Raw genomic sequence first — 24102 nt, forward strand, 5'->3', positions numbered from 1 at the left:
GGAGGGTGTTTCTTGAAAGCAAACGCATAACCGTGAGATACCGCTTCTTGCACCCAGGCATCTGTGGTAGACTGCTGCCAGATCTGAAGTTGGTCTCTCCCCCAGGTGGAGGCCTGAACGATCAGGCTGATGGCTTATCTACCGATTTGGAAGCCGGCCCTCTAGTAGCCCAATGCGTTTTAGTCTCACCAGACTTGTCAGATTGAGACTGTTTGCCATAACCCTTTCCTTTCGTTTTTCCTTGAGTCCAAAAAGCTGGAAATCTAGGCTTGGATTTGCAAGGAAACTTCACTTTCTTGGAGTCTGCGTCTGATTCCAAAATACTGTTCAATTCTTTACCAAAAAGAATATCTCCAGTAAAAAAGACTCCAGAACCTTCCTGGATTCTGAGTCAGCTTTCCATGTACGTAGCCAAACCGCTCTGCGAGTTGCTACTGCTGAGGCTGATGCCTGAGAGGCAATTGTACCCATATCCAAGGCTGCTGCTTCCATAAAAATAGCTGCCTGTTTGATATGTGCAATATGGGATTTTTGCTCTCTAGATGCCATTGAAAGGTCATCCTCCAATGCATCAGCCCAGGCTTCCACTGCTTTTACCATCCAGGGTGAAGCCATGGCTGGTCTTATGATTGTCCCAGACAAGGAGAAAACGGTTTTAAGAAAACCATCTATTTTCCTACCCGTGACATCATTTAATGATGTTGAAGGCAGAGGTAATGTAGATTTTCGCACCAATCGGATGACATGTGTATCTTTTTTGGGAGCCACCTCCATTTTTAAACAGTCCCCAGCCAAAAAAGTATCATGAGAATTCCATTTCCTTGGAATTCTAAACTTCTTACTGGGTGTAACCCAAGCCTGTTGCATAATTTCCGTCAGCTGTTCTGACCCAGAAAACGGAGTCCTAACTATTTTGGGACGTTTAAACACAGGTGCCTTAGATTTTAACAAAGGCTCTGCTGCCTCCTCTAAGGATAGAATGGCTTTCATAGCACTAATTATCTTAGGAATGTCCACTGAGCTGAGGCCATCCTCCTCGTTTCTGTATGCAGACCTGGAGTGCGACAAGTCCTCATCTGAAACATGTGTAGATTGTGAAGATGTTGTTTCATGTCTATGTCATTTACTTACCACCGGCCTTTCAACCTGTTTCTGTTGAGAGGCTGCCGATTCCTGTAATGGATGTGATAACACCCAGGTGGAATGTTGCACGTAAGGGTTAATAGGGTAACCTATCCCTGGTATAGGAGCTGACATTATCCGCTCAGTTATACTGGATAATGTCTGTGCAAAAGTAGCCCATGGGGGTTCAACTTGAACCTGTGCCTGCCTCGGATTATTCAAAAGGCTTTGGTGAAAGCTAAAACAATTTGCACATAATCCATTTTGAACCAGATCCTGAGAGGTTAACCCAGCTTTGCAAGCCAAACATGACATGAATGTTGGTGTTGCTGTGGAGAGTGTATCCTCCTCACTCTTGCCTCTCTAAGACATGATAAATAAATCACAAACCTTTACAGTGTTAACTACACAAATTGTGACTGCAATCACTTCAAAATTTGGTAAAGTGACATACAATCCAACCCCTCCCTGCTTTGCACCAGCATTGAGGATCGGAATACACAGAAACTGACAGAAAATAGTAAATTCAGCAATCACACTAGCAATCAGTCACAGGTTATACATTAGTATAATAAGCAATATGAGCACATAATCAACTACAGATACATTTCAAGTCTGTAGGAGAAACATATTACTGCATTACCTTATATAGGAGTTTAGACGCATTCAGTCACACAGCGAAAGAAAACAGCAGCAATAGTTTACAGACTCATATGCATCAGGCACTTATCCAACTATTCGTACCAAAGGTAGATAGACACTTAGTGCTGTATCACCCGGCTCAGGAGAGTGGGATACAGGGAGACTCACCCCGCTTCCAGGATCGACTAATATGTTAGTGAATGCTGAGAACACAGACGACCAAGTGAACACCGACGCACCAGTCTTACAGCTGCCTATGCTACAACTGGGTCCTTTTAGATACACAGCACCTCAGATGGAAGCGGGAACTCCGTTGATGGCGGGAGGCTCGGAGGAAACTAGTCATGGGGGGGGGGTTTCGGCACCAAGGGAGCATCTTACTCCTCACTGCTGACATCAACCCTGGGGAGCGCGGCCTTATACTACCCCTGGAGCCTATGACCCATGAGGCCTAGCACTGGTGCACCCGAGGTGGCAGCCGCGTCAGCGACTGTTTGGTAGTCTCCATCCAGAATCGGTGCGTCTGTGTCTCGCGTTCCCTCTACTAAGCGGAACAGATGCCTTACCTTCTCCCCGTGCTCTGGCCACAGCCTGGTAACGTCTGCTGGACTTGCTAGTACATCCTACACAGACATCCGCTGAAACAGCACTGTACACGTGGGTAAGCGCTGGAGGTGTTGGAGCGACTCTTTCTAAGGTACGTATAAGATGCTGTTTAGAAAGATCGCTCAACAAAAATAGTAAGACTACAAAAATCAAATAAAAAAAGCTTATGGCTGCTAAAAACCAGCAGCGCACTGACCGTGGTCCAGCTCCTGCAGCACCAAACAAAAAACTGAATTACCTGAGCAAGGAGGCGGGGATTTAGGGATGGACCCGTTGCACTCTGGGAGGCTGAAAGCTTTGATCGTTTGGTGCTAATCTGCTGTCGCTACCTTATATCCCAATGTTATCCTGTGGATAACCTGTGAACCCTGCAGGAGAAAAAATAGGTTTGATTTTTCCCAACTATTCGTTCTAGTGTAGGGAGGTTTTCCCCCCAACTGAACGGTAAGTAGGAGGACACTGGCCGGCAGTGTCAGCCTACATTTTTCACCAGCCTCTCCGCTCAGGATTACAGGCTGCAGTAGCAGCGGTGGGGGAGTGAAAGGAGGAGAAGGATGCAGCAGTCTATCACTGCCCTGTCAGCCCAGGATTACAGTCAGCAGCAGTGTTGGTGCAGGAGGACAACCAGTGCTACTGCTGGAGTAGGCCTGCTTCACACTGAGATCTGCTGTAGTCGGTCCTTCTACTGCATGGGTTTCAACCTGTGGCCCTTCCAGCTGCTGTGGATCTACACATCCCAGCATGACCTGCCTCTGTTTTAGCATGCCTTAATAGCAAAATTGTGGTAGGGCATGCTGGGATGTGTAGTTCTGCAGCAGGTGGAGGGCCACAGATTGAAGACCCATGTTCTACTGCCTCTACAAGCTTTCGGTCTTGTCTGCACACCACGGGCAGGAGGGGTTTCATTGAAAAACAGAATGATCCGGGACTTTGGTATACCGGACCGGCTCCCTGCAGTGACGTCTACCACTGTAGAGCTCACTGTGCATGCGTGCGTCCAGGGAGTGTGTCTGTTGCAGCTGTCAGAGGGAAGATGGGAAGGAGAGATCACAGCTTACCCACAATGAAACTGTTGCTAATGGACTAACAGGAAACTGTAAGCAGGGAGATGTTACAGGCTGCTAACCGTCTGCTAGCTGCCCCTGGACACCTATTCTGTTTAACCCTTGCTGCATATGGGGAAGTGGGCAGATAATCATTTGAAATTTACTGTACAGAAATTAATAATAAAATACCCCTTGCTCACTTGTAATGGTAATTAATGTTAGGGGATGTAACAGGGAGGTAAATGTTAATTAAAGTTAACCTCATTCAGGTTCCTTGTGTTAAGTTTTAGTGGTATGCAATCATTTTTACGCTTCATAGTGCTTTATTTGAATGTACTAAAATGCCAGTAATCCCATGATACATGTTCACATATGTATCTATCTATTTAGATATTTATCTATTTATTCAAAATATGCAGAATTAAGCAGAACTTGTTTGCAGACTTATGTGATATCGCAAGTTGGAGAGAAGTTGGCTGGTCTGATGGAAAAGTGTGGAGCAGCGTTTTAATTGGACAGACAAGTTGGACGGTTGTGAGCTGTTCCCCTTGTGAACAAGCTGCCCAATGGCAAAACGTACGTAAAGAAGCTTTCCTAGACGGTCTCACTGATTGCGCAGGGCGGACTGCCCTGTACCCAGGTCCTATACATGTCCTTTCAACATTCTCTGTTGCCCGTTAATACTTGCTCATGCAATTGATTATGTAGTATAATAGGCATAGGCTACACTTTATTAGTGCTGGACTAGCTTTGGTTGAGGGAACCCATAGTGGGGCAGCCAATTCATGGAACTAAGCTGTCAGCATAACTAGGCATAGCACACACGGGTTGTCAGATACTGTATATTGAACATTTCTATCATTGAACTTTTGTGTGTGCAATACACCTTTTTCGGTATTTTACTGCTTGAATAACCAGCACCAATGTTGATGTATACCATATCTGTTTCTGTTTTGACGGGCAATGCAAGTAAAGATACAATTTAAGTGAACTTGTTGCAATAGTTGGTAATACTTCTCTTTGCAATAAGAGACCAACGAGGGATTAGCAACATTGTATCCTTCTTTCTTGCTAGTACGTCTTTTATATGTGATAAGACTGTATATGATCACGGGGTATTTCTAATTATTTAAGGTGGAATAACACTCCACCACACATGCATATGGAATAATTATTACCAATGTTAATCTGCATAACGGACTTGTTTTTGTTCTGACTGGCATTGAGAATACGGTTGTAATATGACTTCCTCTTCTTTCCTCTATAGCCAGGATATTCTGCTACATGACAGTTAACTTAAGACTGAGAAAGTTTCTCAGGTATTTAAGGTGAAACAGAAATACACCATACTAGATCCTATCCATTTTTCAATATCGGAGTATTGGAGTGTCAGTAGTTCTCTCATCGGCTGCGCTGACCACGTATCATCAGCCGAAAGCAGAAACTAAATAACACTCCACAAATACCCGGGTATCTTCTATCTTTTCCATTGGCTGGTACTAGTAGGGGTCTCTCACCACGTATTCAATGCTCTGGCAAATGCGAGGCAGCAGAACCCAGAAAATACTGTGAAAGTCATGCCTATTTCTTTCATATGGAAAACAAACATTTGACATATATCGTTTCATTATTGATAATCCTGGCTGTGGCCTAACTACAAGAATCAAAACCTGTGTACCTTTTAATTATGCTGTGTTTTTTTTTTTCTGTATACGTGGTGTGTTCAGATTTTGCCTTTTAACATGTTTTGGAGTTTAACCCACTCCAATTTTATTGTGTGATGATTAATAAAAGCTAAGTTTTATAATACCCTATATGTCCACTGTATCCAGACAATAATCTAGTGGTAGACAGAGTGCCCCAACATAGGAGCATCTAGTGCCGTGTTCTCACGGTACCTTTTTTTCATACTAGTATACTCCTTATTCTCAGGGTGCACCACCAACTTCCGTCACCAATTAATATACAAAAATCTTGGAACTAAGATAATTTGGTTAGATCTACCTCCCAACCATGATATAACAATTGGTACGCGTAATACCTGTGCGGTTGGTACCCCCTCTTTTTCTCGGTCTTCATAAGTTGGACGGCTGGTCAGTTGGAGGAAAGTTGGTCTGGTGTATGACCAGCTTTATACAGCCTAACTGCCATGCAAAGTTTATGGCAGGTCCACTAAATCAACAAGAATTCATTATCTTACCTCAATGACATCTTTTATCAAAGGTGTCCACCTAGAGAGCTGAAATGTTTCTTCCCTTGATCGATCCCTCCTCGACGGTTTGCGCTGTGTAGACTAGAAAAGAAGGGAGGGTCTTAAAAAAACATGATTTTTAATTACATTTAACACCCACCCTTGCAAACAAATAACATCATTAGGATGACTGATAATAAAGATTTAGTAATGTTAGGTGCTAGTGATTTCATCTGGCACGATATGGAACTCACTAGGAAGAAAACTATATACAGTATGAACTATGCTAACAAGCCAAATTAAAAGAAAAAAACAAAAAGCAACAATTAGGATAACATCTGTATTCGGAATACAACTGAAAAATTGCTTCAGCTACAGTACATTCCAAGGAATTTGTGAGAAAAATTATTCATGGTAAGTACCATTTACTATGTGGTACCCACGACCAAGAAGACATAAATAAGATTTTAAACCTACCGGTAAATCTTTTTCTCCTAGTCCGTAGAGGATGCTGGGGACTCCGTAAGGACCATGGGGTATAGACAGGCTCCGCAGGAGACATGGGCACTATAAACAACTTTAGAATGGGTGTGCACTGGCTCCTCCCTCTATGCCCCTCCAGACCTCAGTTAGAGAAACTGTGCCCAGAGGAGACGGACAGTACGAGGAAAGGATTTTTGTTAATCCAAGGGCAAGATTCATACCAGCCCACACCATCCACACCGTACAACCTGGAATATACGCAACCAGTTAACAGTATGAACAAAACAGTATCAGCCAACGACTGATCTTAACTGTAACATAACCCTTATGTAAGCAATAACTATAAACAAGTCATGCAGAAATATGTCCGCACTGGGACGGGCGCCCAGCATCCTCAACGGACTAGGAGAAAAAGATTTACCGGTAGGTTTAAAATCTTATTTTCTCTTACGTCCTAGAGGATGCTGGGGACTCCGTAAGGACCATGGGGATTAGACCAAAGCTCCAAACCGGGCGGGAGAGTGCGGATGACTCTGCAACACCGATGGAGCAAACATGAGGTCCTCCTCAGCCAGGGTATCAAACTTGTAGAATTTTGCAAAAGTGTTTGAACCCGACCAAGTAGCTGCTCGGCAAAGCTGTAAGGCCGAGACGCCTCGGGCAGCCGCCCAAGAATAGCCCACCTTCCTAATGGGCCTTTACTGAATTTGGTAACGGCAATCCAGCCGTAGAATGAGCCTGCTGAATCGTGTTACAGATCCAGCGAGCAATAGTCTGCTTAGAAGCAGGAGTGCCAACCTTGTTGGCTGCATACAGGACAAACAGTGCCTCTGTTTTCCTAACCCGAGCCGTCCTGGCTACGTATATTTTTAAGGCCCTGACTATATCAAGGGATTTGGAATCCTCCAAGTCTCCCGTAGCCACAGGCACCACAATAGGTTGGTTCATATGAAACAATGACACCACCTTAGGCAAAAATTGAGGACGAGTCCTCAACTCTGCTCTATCCTCATGGAAAATGAGATAGGGGCTCTTATGAGATAAGGCCGCCAATTCAGACACCCACCTTGCAGATGCCAAGGCCAACAACATGACCACTTTCCAAGTGAGAAACTTTAATTCAACTGTTTGAAGAGGTTCAAACCAGTGAGATTTTAGGAACTGTAACACCACGTTAAGGTCCCATGCCACTGGGGGCACAAAAGGAGGCTGGATGTGTAGCACTCCCTTTACAAAAGTTTGGACTTCTGGGAGAGAAGCCAATTCCTTCTGGAAGAATATAGATAGGGACGAAATCTTTACTAACTTTAGGTCCATATCCACTCCTGTCTGTAGAAAGTGGAGAAAACATCCCAAGTGGAAATCTTCCGTAGGAGCATTCTTGGCTTCACACCAAGATACATACTTCCTCCAGATACGGTGATAATGTTTCGCCGTCACTTCCTTCCTAGCCTTTATCAGAGTAGGGATGACTTCTTCCGGAATACCCTTCCCCGCTAGGATTCAGTGTTCAACCGCCATGCCGTCAAACGTAACCGCGGTAAGTCTTGGAACACGCAGGGTCCCTGCTGCAACAGGTCCTCCCTGATAGGAAGAGGCCACGGATCTTCTGTGAGCATCTCCTGAAGATCTGAATACCAGGCCCTTCGAGGCCAATCTGGAACAATGAGTATTGTCTGTACTCTTTTTCGTCTTATGATTCTCAATATTTTTGAGATGAGAGGAATAGGAGAGAACACATAGACCGACTGAAACACCCATGGTGTCACCAGGGCATCCACCGCTACTGCCTGAGGATCCCTTGACCTGGCACAATACCTCCGAAGCTTCTTGTTGAGGCGTGATGCCATCATGTCTATTTGAGGAAGTCCCCAAAGACTTGTTATCTCTGCAAAGACTTCTTGATGAAGTCCCCACTCTCCTGGATGGAGATAGTGTCTGCTGAGGAAGTCTGCTTCCCAGTTGTCCACTCCCAGAATGAATACCGCTGACAGAGCGCTTACGTGATTTTCTGCCCAGCGCAGAATCCTGGTGGCTTCCGCCATTGCCACTCTGCTCCTTGTCCCGCCTTGGCGGTTTACATGAGCCACGGCTGTGACGTTGTCTGATTGAATCAGAACCGGTAGGTCGCGAAGAAGATTCTCCGCTTGTCGTAGGCCATTGTATATGGCCCTTAATTCCAGTATGTTGATGTGTAGACAAGCCTCCTGGCTTGACCACAGTCCCTGAAAATTCCTTCCTTGTATGACTGCTCCCCATCCTCGGAGGCTCGCGTCCGTGGTCACCAGAACCCAGTCCTGAATGCCGAACCTGCGACCTTCTAGAAGGTGAGCACTCTGCAGCCACCACAGGAGAGACACCCTGGCCCTGGGGAACAGGGCTATTTTCTGATGTATTTGAAGGTGGGACCCGGACCACTTGTCCAGAAGGTCCCACTGAAAAGTCCTCGCATGAAACCTGCCGAAGGGGATGGCCTCTTAGGTCGCCACCATTTTCCCCAGTACTCGAGTGCATTGATGGACTGACACTCTTTTTGGTTTTAACAGGTCTCTGACCATGTTCTGGAATTCCTGGGCTTTTTCCATCGGGAGAAAAACCCTCTTTTGTTCTGTGTCCAGAATCATGCCTAAGAAAGACAGCCGAGTTGTTGGAACCAACTGTGACTTTGGTAGAGTTAGGATCCAGCCATGTTGCTGCAGGACTCTCAGGGAGAGCAACACGCTTTTCTGCAACTGTTCCTTTGATCTCGCTTTTATCAGGAGATCGTCCAAGTACGGGATAATTGTCACTCCTTGCCTGCGCAGGAGCACCATCATTTCCGCCATTACCTTGGTGAAAACCCTCGGGGCCGTGGAAAGCCCAAACGGCAACGTCTGAAATTGGTAATGACAGTCCTGTACAGCGAATCTCAGGTACGCCTGATGAGGAGGATAAATGGGGACATGAAGGTATGCATCCTTTATGTCTAGTGACACCATAAAATCCCCCCCTTCCAGGCTGGAGATCACTGCCCTGAGCGATTCCATCTTGAAGTTGAACCTTTTTAAGTACAGGTTCAGGGATTTTAGGTTTAAAATGGGTCTGACCGAGCCATCCGGTTTCGGGACCACAAATAGGGTTGAATAGTACCCTTTTCCCTGTTGTATTAAGGGAACCTTGATAATCACTTGCTGTAGAGTAGACACAGCTTTTGAATTGCAGCCAAAGCTATCTCCCTCTCTGGGGGAGACGTTGGTAAAGCCGATTTGAAGAATCGGCGGGGAGGCACGTCTTCGAATTCCAGCTTGTAGCCTTGGGATACAATTTCCATCGCCCAAGGATCCACGTCCGACTGAACCCAGACGTGGCTGAAGAGTCGAAGACGTGTCCCCACCGGAGCGGACTCTCTCAGTGGAGCCCCAGCGTCATGCGGTGGATTTAGTAGAAGCCGGGGAGGACTTCTGTTCCTGGGAACTGGCTGTAGCAGGCATTCTTTTCCCTCTACCCTTACCTCTGGCGAGGAAGGAAGAGCCCCGACCTCTTCAGGACTTATGCGACCGAAAGGACTGCTTCTGATACTGTGGCATTTTCTTTTGCTGTGGGGGAACATAAGGCAAAAAAGTAGATTTACCCGCAGTAGCTGTGGAAACCAGGTCCGCGAGACCTTCCCCAAATAAAACCTCACCCTTGTAAGGTAAAACTTCCATATGCCTCTTTGAGTCGGCATCACCCGTCCACTGGCAGGTCCACAGTGCTCGCCTAGCAGAAATCGCCATGGCGTTGGCCCTTGAACCTAGTAGGCCGACGTCTCTCTGAGCGTCCCTCATATATAAGACTGCGTCTTTGATGTGACCTAAGGTCAATAAAATGGTATCCCTATCTAGGGTATCAATATCAGCTGACAAGGTATCTGTCCAAGCTGCTACCGCGCTACAAACTCAAGCCGATGCTATTGCCGGTCTGAGCAAAGCACCCGTATGTGTATAAATTGATTTTAAAGTCGTTTCCTGTCTGCGATCAGCAGGATCCTTGAGGGCTGCTGTGTCTGGAGACGGTAGCGCCACCTTCTTGGATAAGCGCGTCAAAGCCTTGTCTACCCTGGGCAAGGATTCCCACCGTACCCTGTCCTGTGACGGGAAAGGATACGCCATAAGAATTCTTTTGGGAATCTGCAGTTTTTTGTCTGGAGTTTCCCAAGCTTTTTCAAATAATGCGTTCAGCTCATGAGATGGGGGAAATGTCACCTCAGGTTTTTTTTCCTTAAACATGTGTACCCTCGTGTCAGGGACAGAGGGGTCCTCTGTGATATGCAAAACATATTTTATTGCAATAATCATATAATGAATACTTTTTGCTACCCTTGGGTGTAACCTTGCATCATCGTAGTCGACACTGGAGTCAGAATCCGTGTCGGTATCAGTGTCTGCTATTTGGGATAGGGGACGTTTTTGAGATCCTGAAGGGCCGTGTGACACAGTCAAAACAATGGATTGACTCCATGCTTTTTCCATGGGCTCTGCTTTGTCCATTCTTTTATGTAATAATGTCACATTTGCATTTAAAACATTCCACATGTCCAACCAATCAGGTGTCGGCGTTGCCGACGGAGACACCACAATCATCTGCTCAACTTCCTCCTTAGAAGAGCCTTCCGCTTCAGACATGCCGACACACTCGTACCGACACCCCCACACACACAGGGATATTTATATGGAGACAGATCCCCAATAAGGCCCTTTGGAGAGACAGAGAGAGAGTATGCCAGCACACACCCAGCGCCAACTGACACTGGAAAAACCAATTCCCAGATAAATAGCGCTTTCATATAATTATGCGCCTTATAAGTGCCCCCCCCCCCTCTCTTTTCTGCCCTGTGTCACCGTGTTCAACAGGGGAGAGTCCAGGGAGCCAGCTTCTCTGCAGTGTCTGTGGAGAAAATGGCGCTGGTTAGTGCTGAGGGATCAAGCTCCGCCCCCTCAGCGGCAGGCTTCGGTCCCGCTCGATTTTTTAAATACTGGCGGGGGATTTACTATATACAGCCCTTGGAGCATATATATTCATTTTAGCCAGTCCTAGAGGTTTAAAATTGCTGCCCAGGGCACCCCCCCTGCGCCCTGCACCCATCAGTGCCTGCCATGTGTGTTGTGTGTGGGAGCAATGGCGCGCAGCGTTACCTCAGAGAAGATCTGAAGTCTTCTGCCGCCTTTGAAGTCTTCTTTCTTCTTATACTCACCCGGCTTCTATCTTCCGGCTCTGTGAGGAGGACGGTGGCGCGGCTCTGAGACGAACGGCAAGGGGAGACTTGCGTTCAGACTCCCTCTGGAGCTAATGGTGTCCAGTAGCCTAAGAAGCGGAGCCTATCATTTAAGTAGGTCTGCTTCTCTCCCCTCAGTCCCACGATGCAGGGAGCCTTGTTGCCAGCAGTGCTCCCTGAAAATAAAAAACCTAACAAAATTCTTTTTTCAGAGAAACTCAGGAGAGCTCCCCTGGAATGCACCCAGTCTCCTCTGGGCACAGGATCTAACTGAGGTCTGGAGGAGGGGCATAGAGGTAGGAGCCAGTGCACACCCATTCTAAAGTTCTTTATAGTGCCCATGTCTCCTGAAGAGCCCGTCTATACCCCATAGTCCTTACGGAGTCCCCAGCATCCTCTAGGATGTAAGAGAAATAAAATGTGACAACAGTAGGTTTGGAGGAATGCATACTAGATGTACAAAAAGTACAACAAAAACAAATGCTAAACTGTGTGGCTGAAGCAGGCATTCACTGAAGATAAGACAACATTTTGGTAATGCATGAGCTGAGGACCATGTTGCAGAAATTGTTACAGATCATTTGCTCGGTTTAAAAAAAAGAAACCGATACATTCCATGGATCCATCACATCGATAATGTTAATTTCTTATAGATATAAATACCATTTCATTTAAAAAGGCATTCAATCCATACATTACTATGTGCTAACTGTCATATTGCCATCACTTTAGCTACAACGTAAACACTCTTAAGGTAACAAAACCCTGATGATCTTTCCTCCATACACAACTAATGACTACTTGTCCTTTGTATGGTCCTTAGTATAAATTTGTTGCAACAAGCCTCTATATTGACCGAAAATATACTGATATATATATTAAAGCAGCTACCCAATGAAAATGAAAGAAGCCTCGTAATTAGCATTTTAATTGGTTTTTTTCTATTCCATCTACTATTAATGATTATAATTCTGTGTCATGTCGCTACTATGGAAACCAGTTATATTGCACATGATGTAGTGGGCAGAGGGGCTTTGGAATGACCCCCTGAGTTCCATATACACTATACACTATATAAAGACTCACCTCCCGCCCTCCCCCCCAGCACACCTCTGTGGTCACATGCATAGATATTGAAATAATGATTTACAGCAGGATAGCTTCGGGAAATTACAGTCAGATGCATGCTACAATAAGGTTCTCAGCTTGTTATTTAAATAAAAAAAAGAGGTTTAAATTAGGCCACTACTATTGCTGTTTTAACAAAGGTAATGCAATACAGTTCTTCTAAACTTTCAAGCCTCTATCAAAGAGGCTGTCCACCTCTGAACCCTCTCTTATGTATGTTCTCCTTACAGTGTGGTGCCCAACACTGTAGCCCATTTTCACGAAGTTGTCTAAAATACAGATCCAGTGTATGACACGACAGTAGTACTACTTATTACAACTTAACTGTCCCACAATTTGAAAGTGGGCTAGAAACAAGTGAAAAAAATCCTGCTTCTATGCTGCAAAGTAGGCATTCTACAAAGTAGGACAGATGACAGCACAAACAAAACACATCTGAATCCAACCCAACCACTACAGTGTAGCCTTACCTTGATACACACTGACTGACCTTGTGACTAGGTCAAGAGAATATGATGACATTAATAAATCAGCTGTCAACAGACTTATAGCGAATACCCCATTTATCCTGGCTAACATGCTTCATGACTCAGGAACCTGCCTATCCAGTTATCAATCCTGGAATATAACTATCAAATTCTTCATTCAACTGAGAAAGCTCATTAACATTGTGGACCTGTTCTGTGTCAAGTAACAATACATTTATGTACAGACACAAGTGTACAACAAAATAGGCAGACCTGCTATGAGATAAACATACATTTGCTTGGAAGAGGGATATCTTGAAATGGGATAATACTAAGAGGGAAGGAAAGTAGATACTATAATTACACAAGAAATAGGTAAACAAGGGATATATCTCCATAGACCAGAAGTTGACTGACAAACTTACAAATACAAGACTTCAAACATCCAATCCTTTTTAAACATGGATTTGGATTGCCAACATATATACGGGGCCAGACTATCCAGTGCCACCGGTAGGCTAGTAAGAACTGTCGACCTGAAGGAAAATTTTCTTAGATTATCATGCAACTATAGTATGACTGATCTGCTGCATGAAAAAGGACAAACATCGTCTAGGTAAAGGCCCGCCAAGTGAAAAGTACACATATTGAGAAACCCCACAATTATGGTGCAAGGGTGTGGTCTATCTTTTGACAAAGAAGAAGAGTTTGCTCTTTGACTCCTTTGTGAATCAGAAAGATCACACAAATGTATCTTCAGGACCAGAACTCAGACCCAATAATTTTGGGTACCACAAATACATAGCAATAAAACTTCAAGTATTTCCTTCAAGAAATGGCCCTTCCTTGCTACGCCTTGGTTCATCTGACAATCCCTGATGAGCACCAGGGCTATGTGACAGACACTGTTTAGGGATTTGTGTGCAGGATGACCAGAATCTGTAGCCACAACATTTTAAACTGGTTTACCTGAAGAAATGTAAAATAATACTCAATAATCAAGTGCAAAAAATGTACATTAGTGTCATCAGCAAGATCACATACAGAATAAATCATACTCAAAGTTTAGTCAACATGTCGAAAAAGTCAACATGTTTAGTCAACATGTCCAAAAATTCTAAGTGAACATGTATTACATATGAAGCCTAAGGGTTCATGTGTGATGAAGGCTCTAGATTCATGGTGCATGGGTCCCCTAATATAAATGCTGAGAAATAACACAATTATCTCCAGAAAGCAATTCTTATTCCTTATAATGTATCATGTATGTACACATAACCAGAAGGCTGCCAACAAGAACTTCACTATCATCAACAATCCACTCTGGGTTAATTCAAAAACAACCCTTGTCCATCTGTCCAAGGAATACAGTTTCAGAACTGGGCTGGCTTTTTTAGATGGGTTTTCGCAAATCAGGTCTTCCTATTCTCGAGGCCTATGAATGGTTTGAACCTTACGGTGAACGGTATTTGCTTTCAGGTAGTCTTCTCTTTATGGTAGACATGGAAAATGACATTCCTACCTCCTGGAAAGTATTTGTCACGCTTGAGGGTTGGGTTTGGGTTGGGTCGGCGTCTGTGGGCAGAGCTGGCATGGAGGGAATGTGAATGAAGAAAGGAGGCTTTAACCAGGTATGGTTCATGGAACTTGGAACATGTATTCAGAAGAATCGCTGGTGTTATAGTAGTGATAAGCCCGAAGGCAGATGTAACATGATAAAAATTTAAGAAAGAAGAGAGGTCTGTGGATCACTCCAGATTCTGTAAGTAGAACTGAAGAAACCACGTGTAGCAACTGAAACGGTGACTGGAATAGAACCGGAAAGGTGTCCGAAATGGAAGTGGAACGCTGACCGGAATGGAGCGGAATGCAGGCCAGACTGGAAACAGGAGTGGACTGAAGTGCTGACCGGGCTGGATCCGGAATCTTGGCAATGGAGAGTCCTGAGAGATGCAGATGTAATTGCAGTAATACTTGGAACTTGGAAATCACAGACTGGAGCTGGATCAAAGCAAAGTCACTAGAATGGTAATTTATACCTTAGAGCAGTGGTTCTCAAACTCGGTCCTCAGGACCCCCACACAGTGCATGTTTTGCAGGTAACCCAGCAGGTGCACAGGTGTATTAATTAATCACTGACACATTTTAAAAGGTCCACAGGTGGAGTTAATTATGTCACTTGTGATTCTGTGAGGAGACCTGCAAAACATGCACCGTGTGGGGTCCTGAGGACCTAGTTTGAGAACCTGTGCCTTAGAGTGTAGATTCACTGGATGCTGCGGTCAGCTGACGAAAGGAGCTCCAGGATTGGGCAATGGAGGATCAGCTGATGGAATCCAAGATGGCAGCGCTCATGTCCAGACTTGGAGGGAAACTCTATCTAGTCCCAAACACCAGGAAGTGCGCACAATGAATAATGAACACTGAAACAATGGAAGGCAGCGCTGTGGAGCGCTATGCAGTGGCCGATGCAGGAGACTTCATGCGGGATCAGCGCCGGCGGACCTCTGGGAGTGATGTGTAGACACAGCGCGGAGGGACCTCTGCGCCAGCCAGGACAGACATTGCATAAGTAAGAAAGTGGTTTTCAAAGTCCGAAGTGTGACAGTATTCTTCATTCAGCTGGATGTTGCAAAAGGGTTATTATTACCATGAAAAGGATCCTGTGGTCATCCACCATTGTTGTCTTCTGTGGACATCCAGGCCTTCTGTGTTGCCTGGACAGTTAGGGTGCCTTGAGGACCGCGTTTTACCTCTGGTAAAATCAATTTGACTGAGGTACTATTTAAGTCATCTGTGCTTAAGCATAGCTATCCACCTTTATAATAATTGGTTGGACTCTTATCTGGAAAAAGAACTGTAAAATAGATATGCAATTGAGATGTCAAGTAGTCTGGAGCAAATTTAGGGAGAAGCTTACATGAGTCTTTAGCGTAGCGTGTAATACAATGCATGGCTAAATAACAATATGATGAATAATACAAAGCCATATTCTAGGATTCACAAATGACAGAAAATAAGGCGGCCAGATAACCAGCTTTCACCCACTTTGGTCCCATATATGTTGCAAGTTTTAACGTGGCCCTGTAACTTTGACTGAGTGTTAGCGTCAGCCAATCTGTGGCCAAGTATACTGTAACTTTTGGGTCTATTAAAATATAATTGCCCATTTTAGTATCCAAGTTGTGATTAGTTTCTGAAATATTTGGATTTGTGAATGTAACAATTTATTTTTTCTAAAAGGTAACCTGTATATCTCTTAAGTCCTAGAGGATGCTGGGGTTCCATTTAGTACCATGGGGTACAGACGGGTCCACTAGGAACCACTGGCCCTTTAAGAGTTTCACAGTGTGGGCTGGCTTCTCCCTTTATGCCCCTCCTACCAGACTCAGTTTAGAAAATGTGCCCGGAGGAGCCGGTCACAGCTAGGGGAGGTCCTAGGAGTTTTCTTAGTTTTATTATTTTTTAGAGTTTGTTAGTTTACAGGAGGCTGTTTGGCAACAGTCTGCCTGCTTCGTGGGACTTAGGGGGGAGTAATGAACCAAGTTAATAAAGAGTTAATGGTACATTACTCCGCTGACAGGACACTGAGCTCCTGAGGGAAATGTCTGCAAGCCCACGAGGCGACCGCACACTCCCACAGAACGCCGCCACCCCTAACAGAGCCAGAAGATAGAAGAGTGGTGAGTACAGCGCCTGCGTCCCGGTTAGCGGGTCGCCGGAGGGTATACAAGGCGCCATAAGGGTGGGAGCACTCCAGGAAGGGCCATAGTAAAGTGGTCAGGCACCTTACTTGATGAATTAGATTCCATGGATAGGAGTGACATTGACTTGTTTTTACGTCACATACAGTATTGCGCAGGCTTCATGGTAGAAGCCATGAAGGACCTGGGCCTGCTTAACGCAAGGGCCACAACCATGGCAGTCTTGGCACGCAGAGGATTGTGGCTGCGCCTGTGGACTGCAGACGCAGAATCCAAGAAAAGTGTGGAGAACCTACCCTTCACAGGTGAGGCCCTGTTTGGGGACGCACTGGATACGTGGATAACCAAGGCAACTGGGGGTAAGTTGACCTTTCTTCCTTTCGCAACTGCATCGGCTAGGAAACCATATCCTACACCTACACTGCAGTCCTTTCGGACGGCAAAATTTAAAAAATCTAAGGGTGCCCCCACATTCTTTAGGGGAGATCGGGGAGACTCCAAAAAAACGACACAAACAGGTTCCTAGGAACAGAAACCAGGTTCTGCTTGCTCAAAATCTTCAGCATGACGGTAGACCACCCTCCCAGGCTGGAGATAGGGCAGGTGGGAGCGAGACTAAAAATTTCAGTCACATCTTGGCGTCATCATGCCTAGACCCCTGGGTAAAAGATATTGTTGCCCAGGGGTACAGACTGGAGTTTCAGGAACTCCCACCTCACAGATTCTTCAAATCAGGCTTACCAGCTTCGCTGACAGAAAGTGCAATCCTGCAGGAAGCCATTCAAAATTTGGTACAAAGAAATGTCATTGTTCCAGTTCCACCTCTCTAAAAAAAAAAACCCAAGGGTTACTACTCAAACCTTTTTGTGGTACCGAAACCGGACGGTTCGGCAAGACCAATATTGAACCTGAAGTAATTAAACCCCTACTTCGAGTTATTCAAATTCAAGATGGAGTCTCTGAGATCGGTGATCTCAGGGCTGGAGGAGGGGGAATTTCTAGTTTCCCTGGATATCAAGGATGCATACCTTGACATTCCGATCTGGCCGCCTCACCAGGCCTATCTAAGGTTTGAACTACAGGACTGCCACTATCAGTTCCAGACCTTGCCATTTGGCCTCTCCACAGCACCGAGGGTGTTCACCAAGGTCATGGCAGAGATGATGCTCCTCCGCAAGCAGGGAGTGAACATTATTCCATATATGGACGATCTCCTGATAAAGGCATCTTCCAGGGAGAGGCTGTTGCAGAGTATTGCTCTCTCGACTCAAATACTTTAGGATAATGGGTGGATCCTGAACCTTCCAAAGTTACATTTGGAGCAGACAAGAGACTGCCCTTCCTGGGGATGATACTCGACACGGAAGTGCCGAGGGTGTTTCTACCAGTGGAGAAAGCGTTGGTGATCCAATCAATGGTCCGGGATGTCCTGAAGCCAGCCCGGTTATCAGTTCATCAGTGCATTCGTCATCTGGGAAAGATGGTAGCCTCCTACGAGGCTCTGCATGCAAGGTTCTTCCAGCTGGATCTCCTGGACAAGTGGTCAGGATCACATCTTCACATGCACCAGCGGATACGCCTGTCGCCGAAAGCCAGAATTTCACTCCTCTGGTGGCTGCAATCTTCTCACCTACTCGAGGGACGCAGGTCCCGGATTCAGAACTGTATCCTTCTAACCACAGATGCAAGTCTCAGAGGTTGGGGAGCAGTCACCCAGGGGGTATACTTCCAAAGAAAGTGGTCAAGTCTGGAACCTATCCTTCCAATAAACATTCTGGAACTAAGGGCCATATACAACGGTCTTTTACAAGCAGCACATCTTCTGCAAGATCAGGCCACACGTGATCGCACCAACCGGAACTCCAGGACAGTTACCCGGGCAACGACGTCTAGCCGCTGAGAGCCGGGAGGCACACAGCTACTTCACGCTGTGGAGCAGCGGACACTGGCAGCGTTAGGAAATAGCCGACCACCACCTCAAACCTTACCTATTGAAGCCAGCATACGAACTTGGCTTCACCGCACCTCCGGAACCCTGTCACCAACAGGATCTATCAAACGGCAGTTCTCCACAGGCAGCCCCTTGGGATTGGTATCGTATAATACATAAACCATACTTTAAGGCTATTAACTCGCCTCAAAATACTTGGATGCTGCCTATATGTATGCATTATACAATGTTCTATATGTCTATCATTGATAGCCTAAGTTTTATAGCCATCTGATTACCATATTGCATACACATTCTTTGACTGCTCCAAAAGGTGCTGGATTTATGTGGTATCTAATAAGGTATTTGGAGCAAACTATTATATTCCTAAATACGGCAGATTATGGAGCAAACTATTATATTCCTAAATACGGCAGATTATTGCACAAAGAATCCTAAAGAGGTTTTACTAGCTGCATAATTGCAGCAAATTATTACTCAACCACTATTTCTGTGTGCATTTTTCTCTGCTGTGGTGGCGTGTGTGGAATAAATTATTAGAGGCCACATATACTATATATTGCCTACAGCAACAGGTTTGCTATAATTGTTGCCTGATTATACATTATCATCATATCCCGGGTATGCAAGTGGACGCCCTTGCATAGAATTTTTGCATATGCTAACTGTCGCTAATGTAATTTTGTTTAAATGCACAGTGGATGTCCCTGTGTATTATTATTGCATTTTGATCAATATTGCTACAATTTCATTTTCATGGGCACATACGGCAGATTATTGCACAAAGAATCCTAAAGAGGTTTACTAGCTGCATAATTGAAGCAAATTGTTACTCAATCATTATTTCTGTGTGCATTTTTCTTGCTGTGGTGGCGTGTGTGGTATAAATTATTAGAGGCCACATATACTGTATATTGCCTACAGCAACAGGTTTGCTATAATTGTTGCCTGATTATACATCATCATATCCCGGGTATGCAAGTGGACACCCTTGCATAGAATCTTTGCATATGATAACTGTCGCTAATATAACCTTGTTTAAATGCACAGTGGATGCCCCTGTGTATTATTGCATGGTGATCAATATTGCTACAAATTTATTTTCATGGGCACAAGATAATTTCAGATACTGAACATACGACTGATTCAGTTCACCTCTGTTATACAACTCTGGCGATACAGGTATTGGGATTGACTGAACGGGCAGATTAAGAAATTGCGGACATACCCCGCTGGAGATGCCCGATCTCGTCTGATCTTGGAAGCCAAGCAGTGGAGGGCCGGGTCAGTACTCGGATGGGAGACCACCCTGGAACACCCTGGTACTGCAAAATATTCTTCTGCCCGATCTAGAGTGATCCCTAATAATACCAATTGGCATTCGGTTCTGTATGACCTATGATTTAATTCTCTACGACTAATTAATCCTGAATAGGACTGCTGTAGAATAAATGATGGTCATATATTATACAAAGGTGTTACTGTTATCTCAGTAAAACCAACAGCCCAAATATTTGATTTCCGGTTTCTATTGTGGTATTAAAAACCACATTAATTGCACACAATATAGTGTTATATTTTCGCGTAGCTACATTATTTTACGTACAATCTACTCCTACATTCATATTTTAATAAATGAATTAATAAAATTATGTTTTATCAGAATTGATTAATATATATCCAATCCTCTTAATAGAGTGCTCCCACACAAGAGTCTACTTTCCAACTTTTCTTTTTTGTTGGGTTTTCTTTGTTTATACTCTTCTTGACTCTAGGGAGCACCACTGATAGCAACAAATATCTGCAAAAAGGATTTTTCCTATGCATAAAGTTGCTGTATCCATAACGCAATTCAGCGTCATAAATCAGTCTTTCAGAGGGCATTATAACCTTATTGTAAGACTAGTGCGGCCCCAAAAAAAGCTTTTTTCTTAAGCAAGATCAGGCCATTCAGGTTCAGTCGGACAATGTAATGGCAGTGTCCTACATAAACCGACAGGGCGGAACAAAGAGCAGAGCTGCCAAGTCAGAGGTAACAAGAATCCTCCTCTGGGAAGAAAGACACGCTGTGGCGGTGGCGTTGTCTGCGATCTTCATTCCGGAAGTGGACAACTGGGAAGCGGACTACCTCAGCAGACACTATCTCCATCCAGGAGAATGGGGCTTCCACCCGGAGGTATTCGCAGAGGTAACAAGCCGATGGGGTGTTCCTCAGATAGACATGATGGCCTCTCACCTCAACAAGAAGCTTCGGAGGTACTGTTCCAGGTCAAGAGACCCACAAGCAGTGGCGGTGGACGCCATGGTAACTCCGTGGGTGTTCCAGTCAGTGTGTGTTCCCTCCAGTTCCACTCATCCCAAGGATTCTCAAACTAATAAAAAGAGTTCAGGCGATCCTCAATGCTCCGGACTGGCCAAGAAGGGCTTGGTAAGCGGATCTTCTCGAATTACTGCTGGAGGATCCGAGGCCTCTTCCTCTTCGCGAGGACCTTCTACAACAGGGGCCATTCGCCGATCAAGACTTACCATGGCTATGTTTGACGGCATGGAGGTTGAACGCCAGATCTTAACTCAGAAGGGCATTCCGAACAAAGTCATTCCTACTCTGATCCAAGCTAGGAAGGGAGTAACGTCTAAACATTACCATCAGATTTGGAAAAAGTATGTGTCTTGGTGTAAATCCAAGAAGTTTCCTGTGATGGAGTTTCAACTAAGATGTTTTCTCCTCTTTCTGCAAGCTGGTGTGGATGTGGGCCTACGCTTAGGCTCCATAAAGGTCCAGATTTCGGTCTTGTCTATTTTCTTCCAGAAACAATTCGCTGCTCTCCCTGAGGTTCAGACGTTCTTGAAAGGGGTTCTGCACATCCAACCACCCTTTGTGTCTCCTACGGCACCTTGGGATCTTAATGTGGTGCTGCAGTTCCTGCAATCGGATTGGTTCGAACCTTTACAGGAGGTGGACGTAGAGTTTCTTACTTGGAAGGCGGTCACACTGTTGACATTGGCTTCTGCAAGACGTGTGTCAGAATTGGGGGCATTGTCGCACAAGAGCCCCTACTTGATTTTCCATGAGGATAGAGCGGAGCTTAGAACGTGTCAGCAATTTCTTCCAAAGGTTGTGTCGGCTTTTCATATCAACCAACCTATTGTGGTGCTAGTGGCTACGGACACCTCGACTACTTCAAAGTCCTTGGATGTTGTGAGATCTTTAAGAAATTTATGTGAAGAGAACTGCTCGTCACAGAAAGTCGGACGCACTATTTGTCCTTTATGATCCCAACAAAACTGGGTGTCCGGCTTCTAAGCTGACGATTACTCTGTGGATCAGGCTTACTATCCAGCATGCTTATTTTTTACGGCAGGATTGCCGGTTCCAAGTTCTGTACAGGCTCACTCTACTCGTAAAGTGAGTTCTTCCTGGGCGGCTGCCCGGGGTGTCTCGGCCCTTCATCTTTGCCGAGCAGCTACTTGGTCAGGGTCGAACATGTTTGCTAAGTTCTACAAGTTTGATACTTTGGCCTCTGACAACCTACAGTTTGGTCTATCAGTTTTGCAGAACTCTCAGCACTCTCCCTCCCGTCCTGGGAGCTTTGGTACATCCCCATGGTACTAAATGGAACCGCAGCATCTCTAGGATAGTGATCGCCAACCCGTAGCTCGCCGCAGTATTTTCGGTAGCTCACAGAGTGCACGGGCTTGGGCAGTCACTGGCACTCCTCCTCCCTTCATTTTTAATATGGTGCAGGCCGTCAGCCAATCAGAGATCGTGGACCGGCAGTGGCGGCACCTGATTGGCTGCCGGACTGCAAGTTTTGATTGGCTCACTTCCCTGCACCATATTTTAAATGCCCGCTGCTGCCGGAGACTCTGTCACCCTCACTGCAGCCACTCTCCGGACTTCACAGGAGAGGCACGCGTTGCGCTCTCCTCCCCTTCCGTCCCTCATACAGGAGGAGCAGCACCGGCAGCAGTAGAAGAAGCCAGCAAGGGTTAGCACTGTGTGGGTCACTGTATCGGACACTGCGGGGGGAAGGGGGCATTTTAAATGGCACTGCGGGGGGAATCGTATCTGGCACTGTTGTGGGCATTGTATCTGGCACTACTGGGGGGCATTATTTGAATATCTGGTACTGCTGAGGGGCATTATTTGTGTATCTGGCACTGCTGAGGGGCATTATTTGTGTATCTGGCACTACGCGGGGGGCATTTCTTTGTAGTTGTGAAGCCACACCCACTTTTGTGAGGCCACACCCACTTTTGCAGGAATGCATGCACATTGGGGGGAGGGGGTAGCTCCTTCAGAGGTTTTATTTTCCGAAAGTAGCTCACACCCCAATTAAGGTTGGAGACCACTGCTCTAGGACGTAAGTGAAAACAGGATTTTGTATACCTACTGGTAAATCCTTTTCTCGTATTCCTTAGAGGATGCTGGGCGTCCGCCCAGTGCTTCGTATTCCTGCTTGTTACTTGGTTAAGTATTTTTGGTTCAGTCCTTGTTGAATTGTTTCAAGTTAGTTAGCTTGGTTTTTGTTTTATTATGTGTGAGCTGCTGTGAATCTCACCACTCTCTGTATATTTCCTTCTCTCGAAGTATGTCTGTCTCCACGGGCACAATTTCTAGACTGAGTCTTGTACGGGGGGCATAGAGGGAGGGGCCAGCCCACACTGTTAAACTCTTAAAGTGCCAGTGGCTCCTAGTGGACCCGTCTATACCCCATGGTACTAAATGTAACCCCAGCATCCTCTACGGACTACGAAAAAAGGATTTACCGGTAGGTATATAAAATCCTGTTTTTACATTTAAAACAATAAATATCATCAATATACTGTAAAAAGAAGGGCATCTACAAATGAGCCCTCACTGTATTGGTTCACTGAACAGATTACATATCCAGAACTGACCTGAATGCCCAGAACAGACAGTCTTAAAAAGGAATAAAGAAAGAAGGTTAGTTCATAATGCAAAGGTAAAAGAAGGAAAAAAAAGCAATAGATGAATGATTTATCAAAGAGACAGTACTTTTGCCCAAACCCACTGTGTATCTGTGCGTAACTCTGCACCGGATGACACACAGCAGTGTATGAACGTGGCTCATCCACAGTCAGGGGAGTAAATAAGGAGTACTGCAAAAAGCAAAACTTAAAGAAAAAATGAACATTAATTAAATTAATACATGGAATATAATCAAGAAGCATGCCTAATAAAATCAAAGGAAGTAAATTCAATCATACAATAAACATTAGTACAAGTACATGTCACGATGCATTAGCACAGTGTTTTTCAACCACTGTGCCCTGAGCAGTCTCCAGGTGTGCTGCCATAGAAGCACAGCCAGGCCCATCAGTGTTTTGCCGCTACTGAGGCCCTGGAACGATCAATACTGGTGGGTTTAGTGGTTGCAGAGACAGTTCTGATTTTGGGCCCGTGCAGTGTTGGGCTCTTCTGGCTTTCTCGTGTGGCTCAGGCACTGGCGTTTCTACACGCAGCACCCATTTTTAAAAAAACTCACCCCTCCGGAGTCCAGCGCC

At 45.3% G+C, this 24102-nt stretch overlaps 1 protein-coding gene and 1 pseudogene across 2 annotated transcripts in view; one reads left to right on the plus strand and one right to left on the minus strand.

Moving 5' to 3' along the window:
• Positions 1-24102, minus strand: part of STXBP3 (syntaxin binding protein 3) — a 273208-nt gene that overhangs the window by 24797 nt on the left and 224309 nt on the right. For both annotated transcript variants that reach the window (XM_063940160.1, XM_063940159.1), the window contains one exon: positions 5617-5709. In XM_063940160.1, the coding sequence (XP_063796230.1) occupies positions 5617-5709 (93 nt within the window). The remainder of the gene's footprint in view (positions 1-5616; positions 5710-24102) is intronic.
• On the plus strand, positions 19788-19907 carry LOC134964218 (5S ribosomal RNA; annotated as a pseudogene).

This window comes from Pseudophryne corroboree, chromosome 9, assembly GCF_028390025.1.
Source record: "Pseudophryne corroboree isolate aPseCor3 chromosome 9, aPseCor3.hap2, whole genome shotgun sequence".
Taxonomy (NCBI): Eukaryota; Metazoa; Chordata; class Amphibia; order Anura; family Myobatrachidae; genus Pseudophryne; species Pseudophryne corroboree.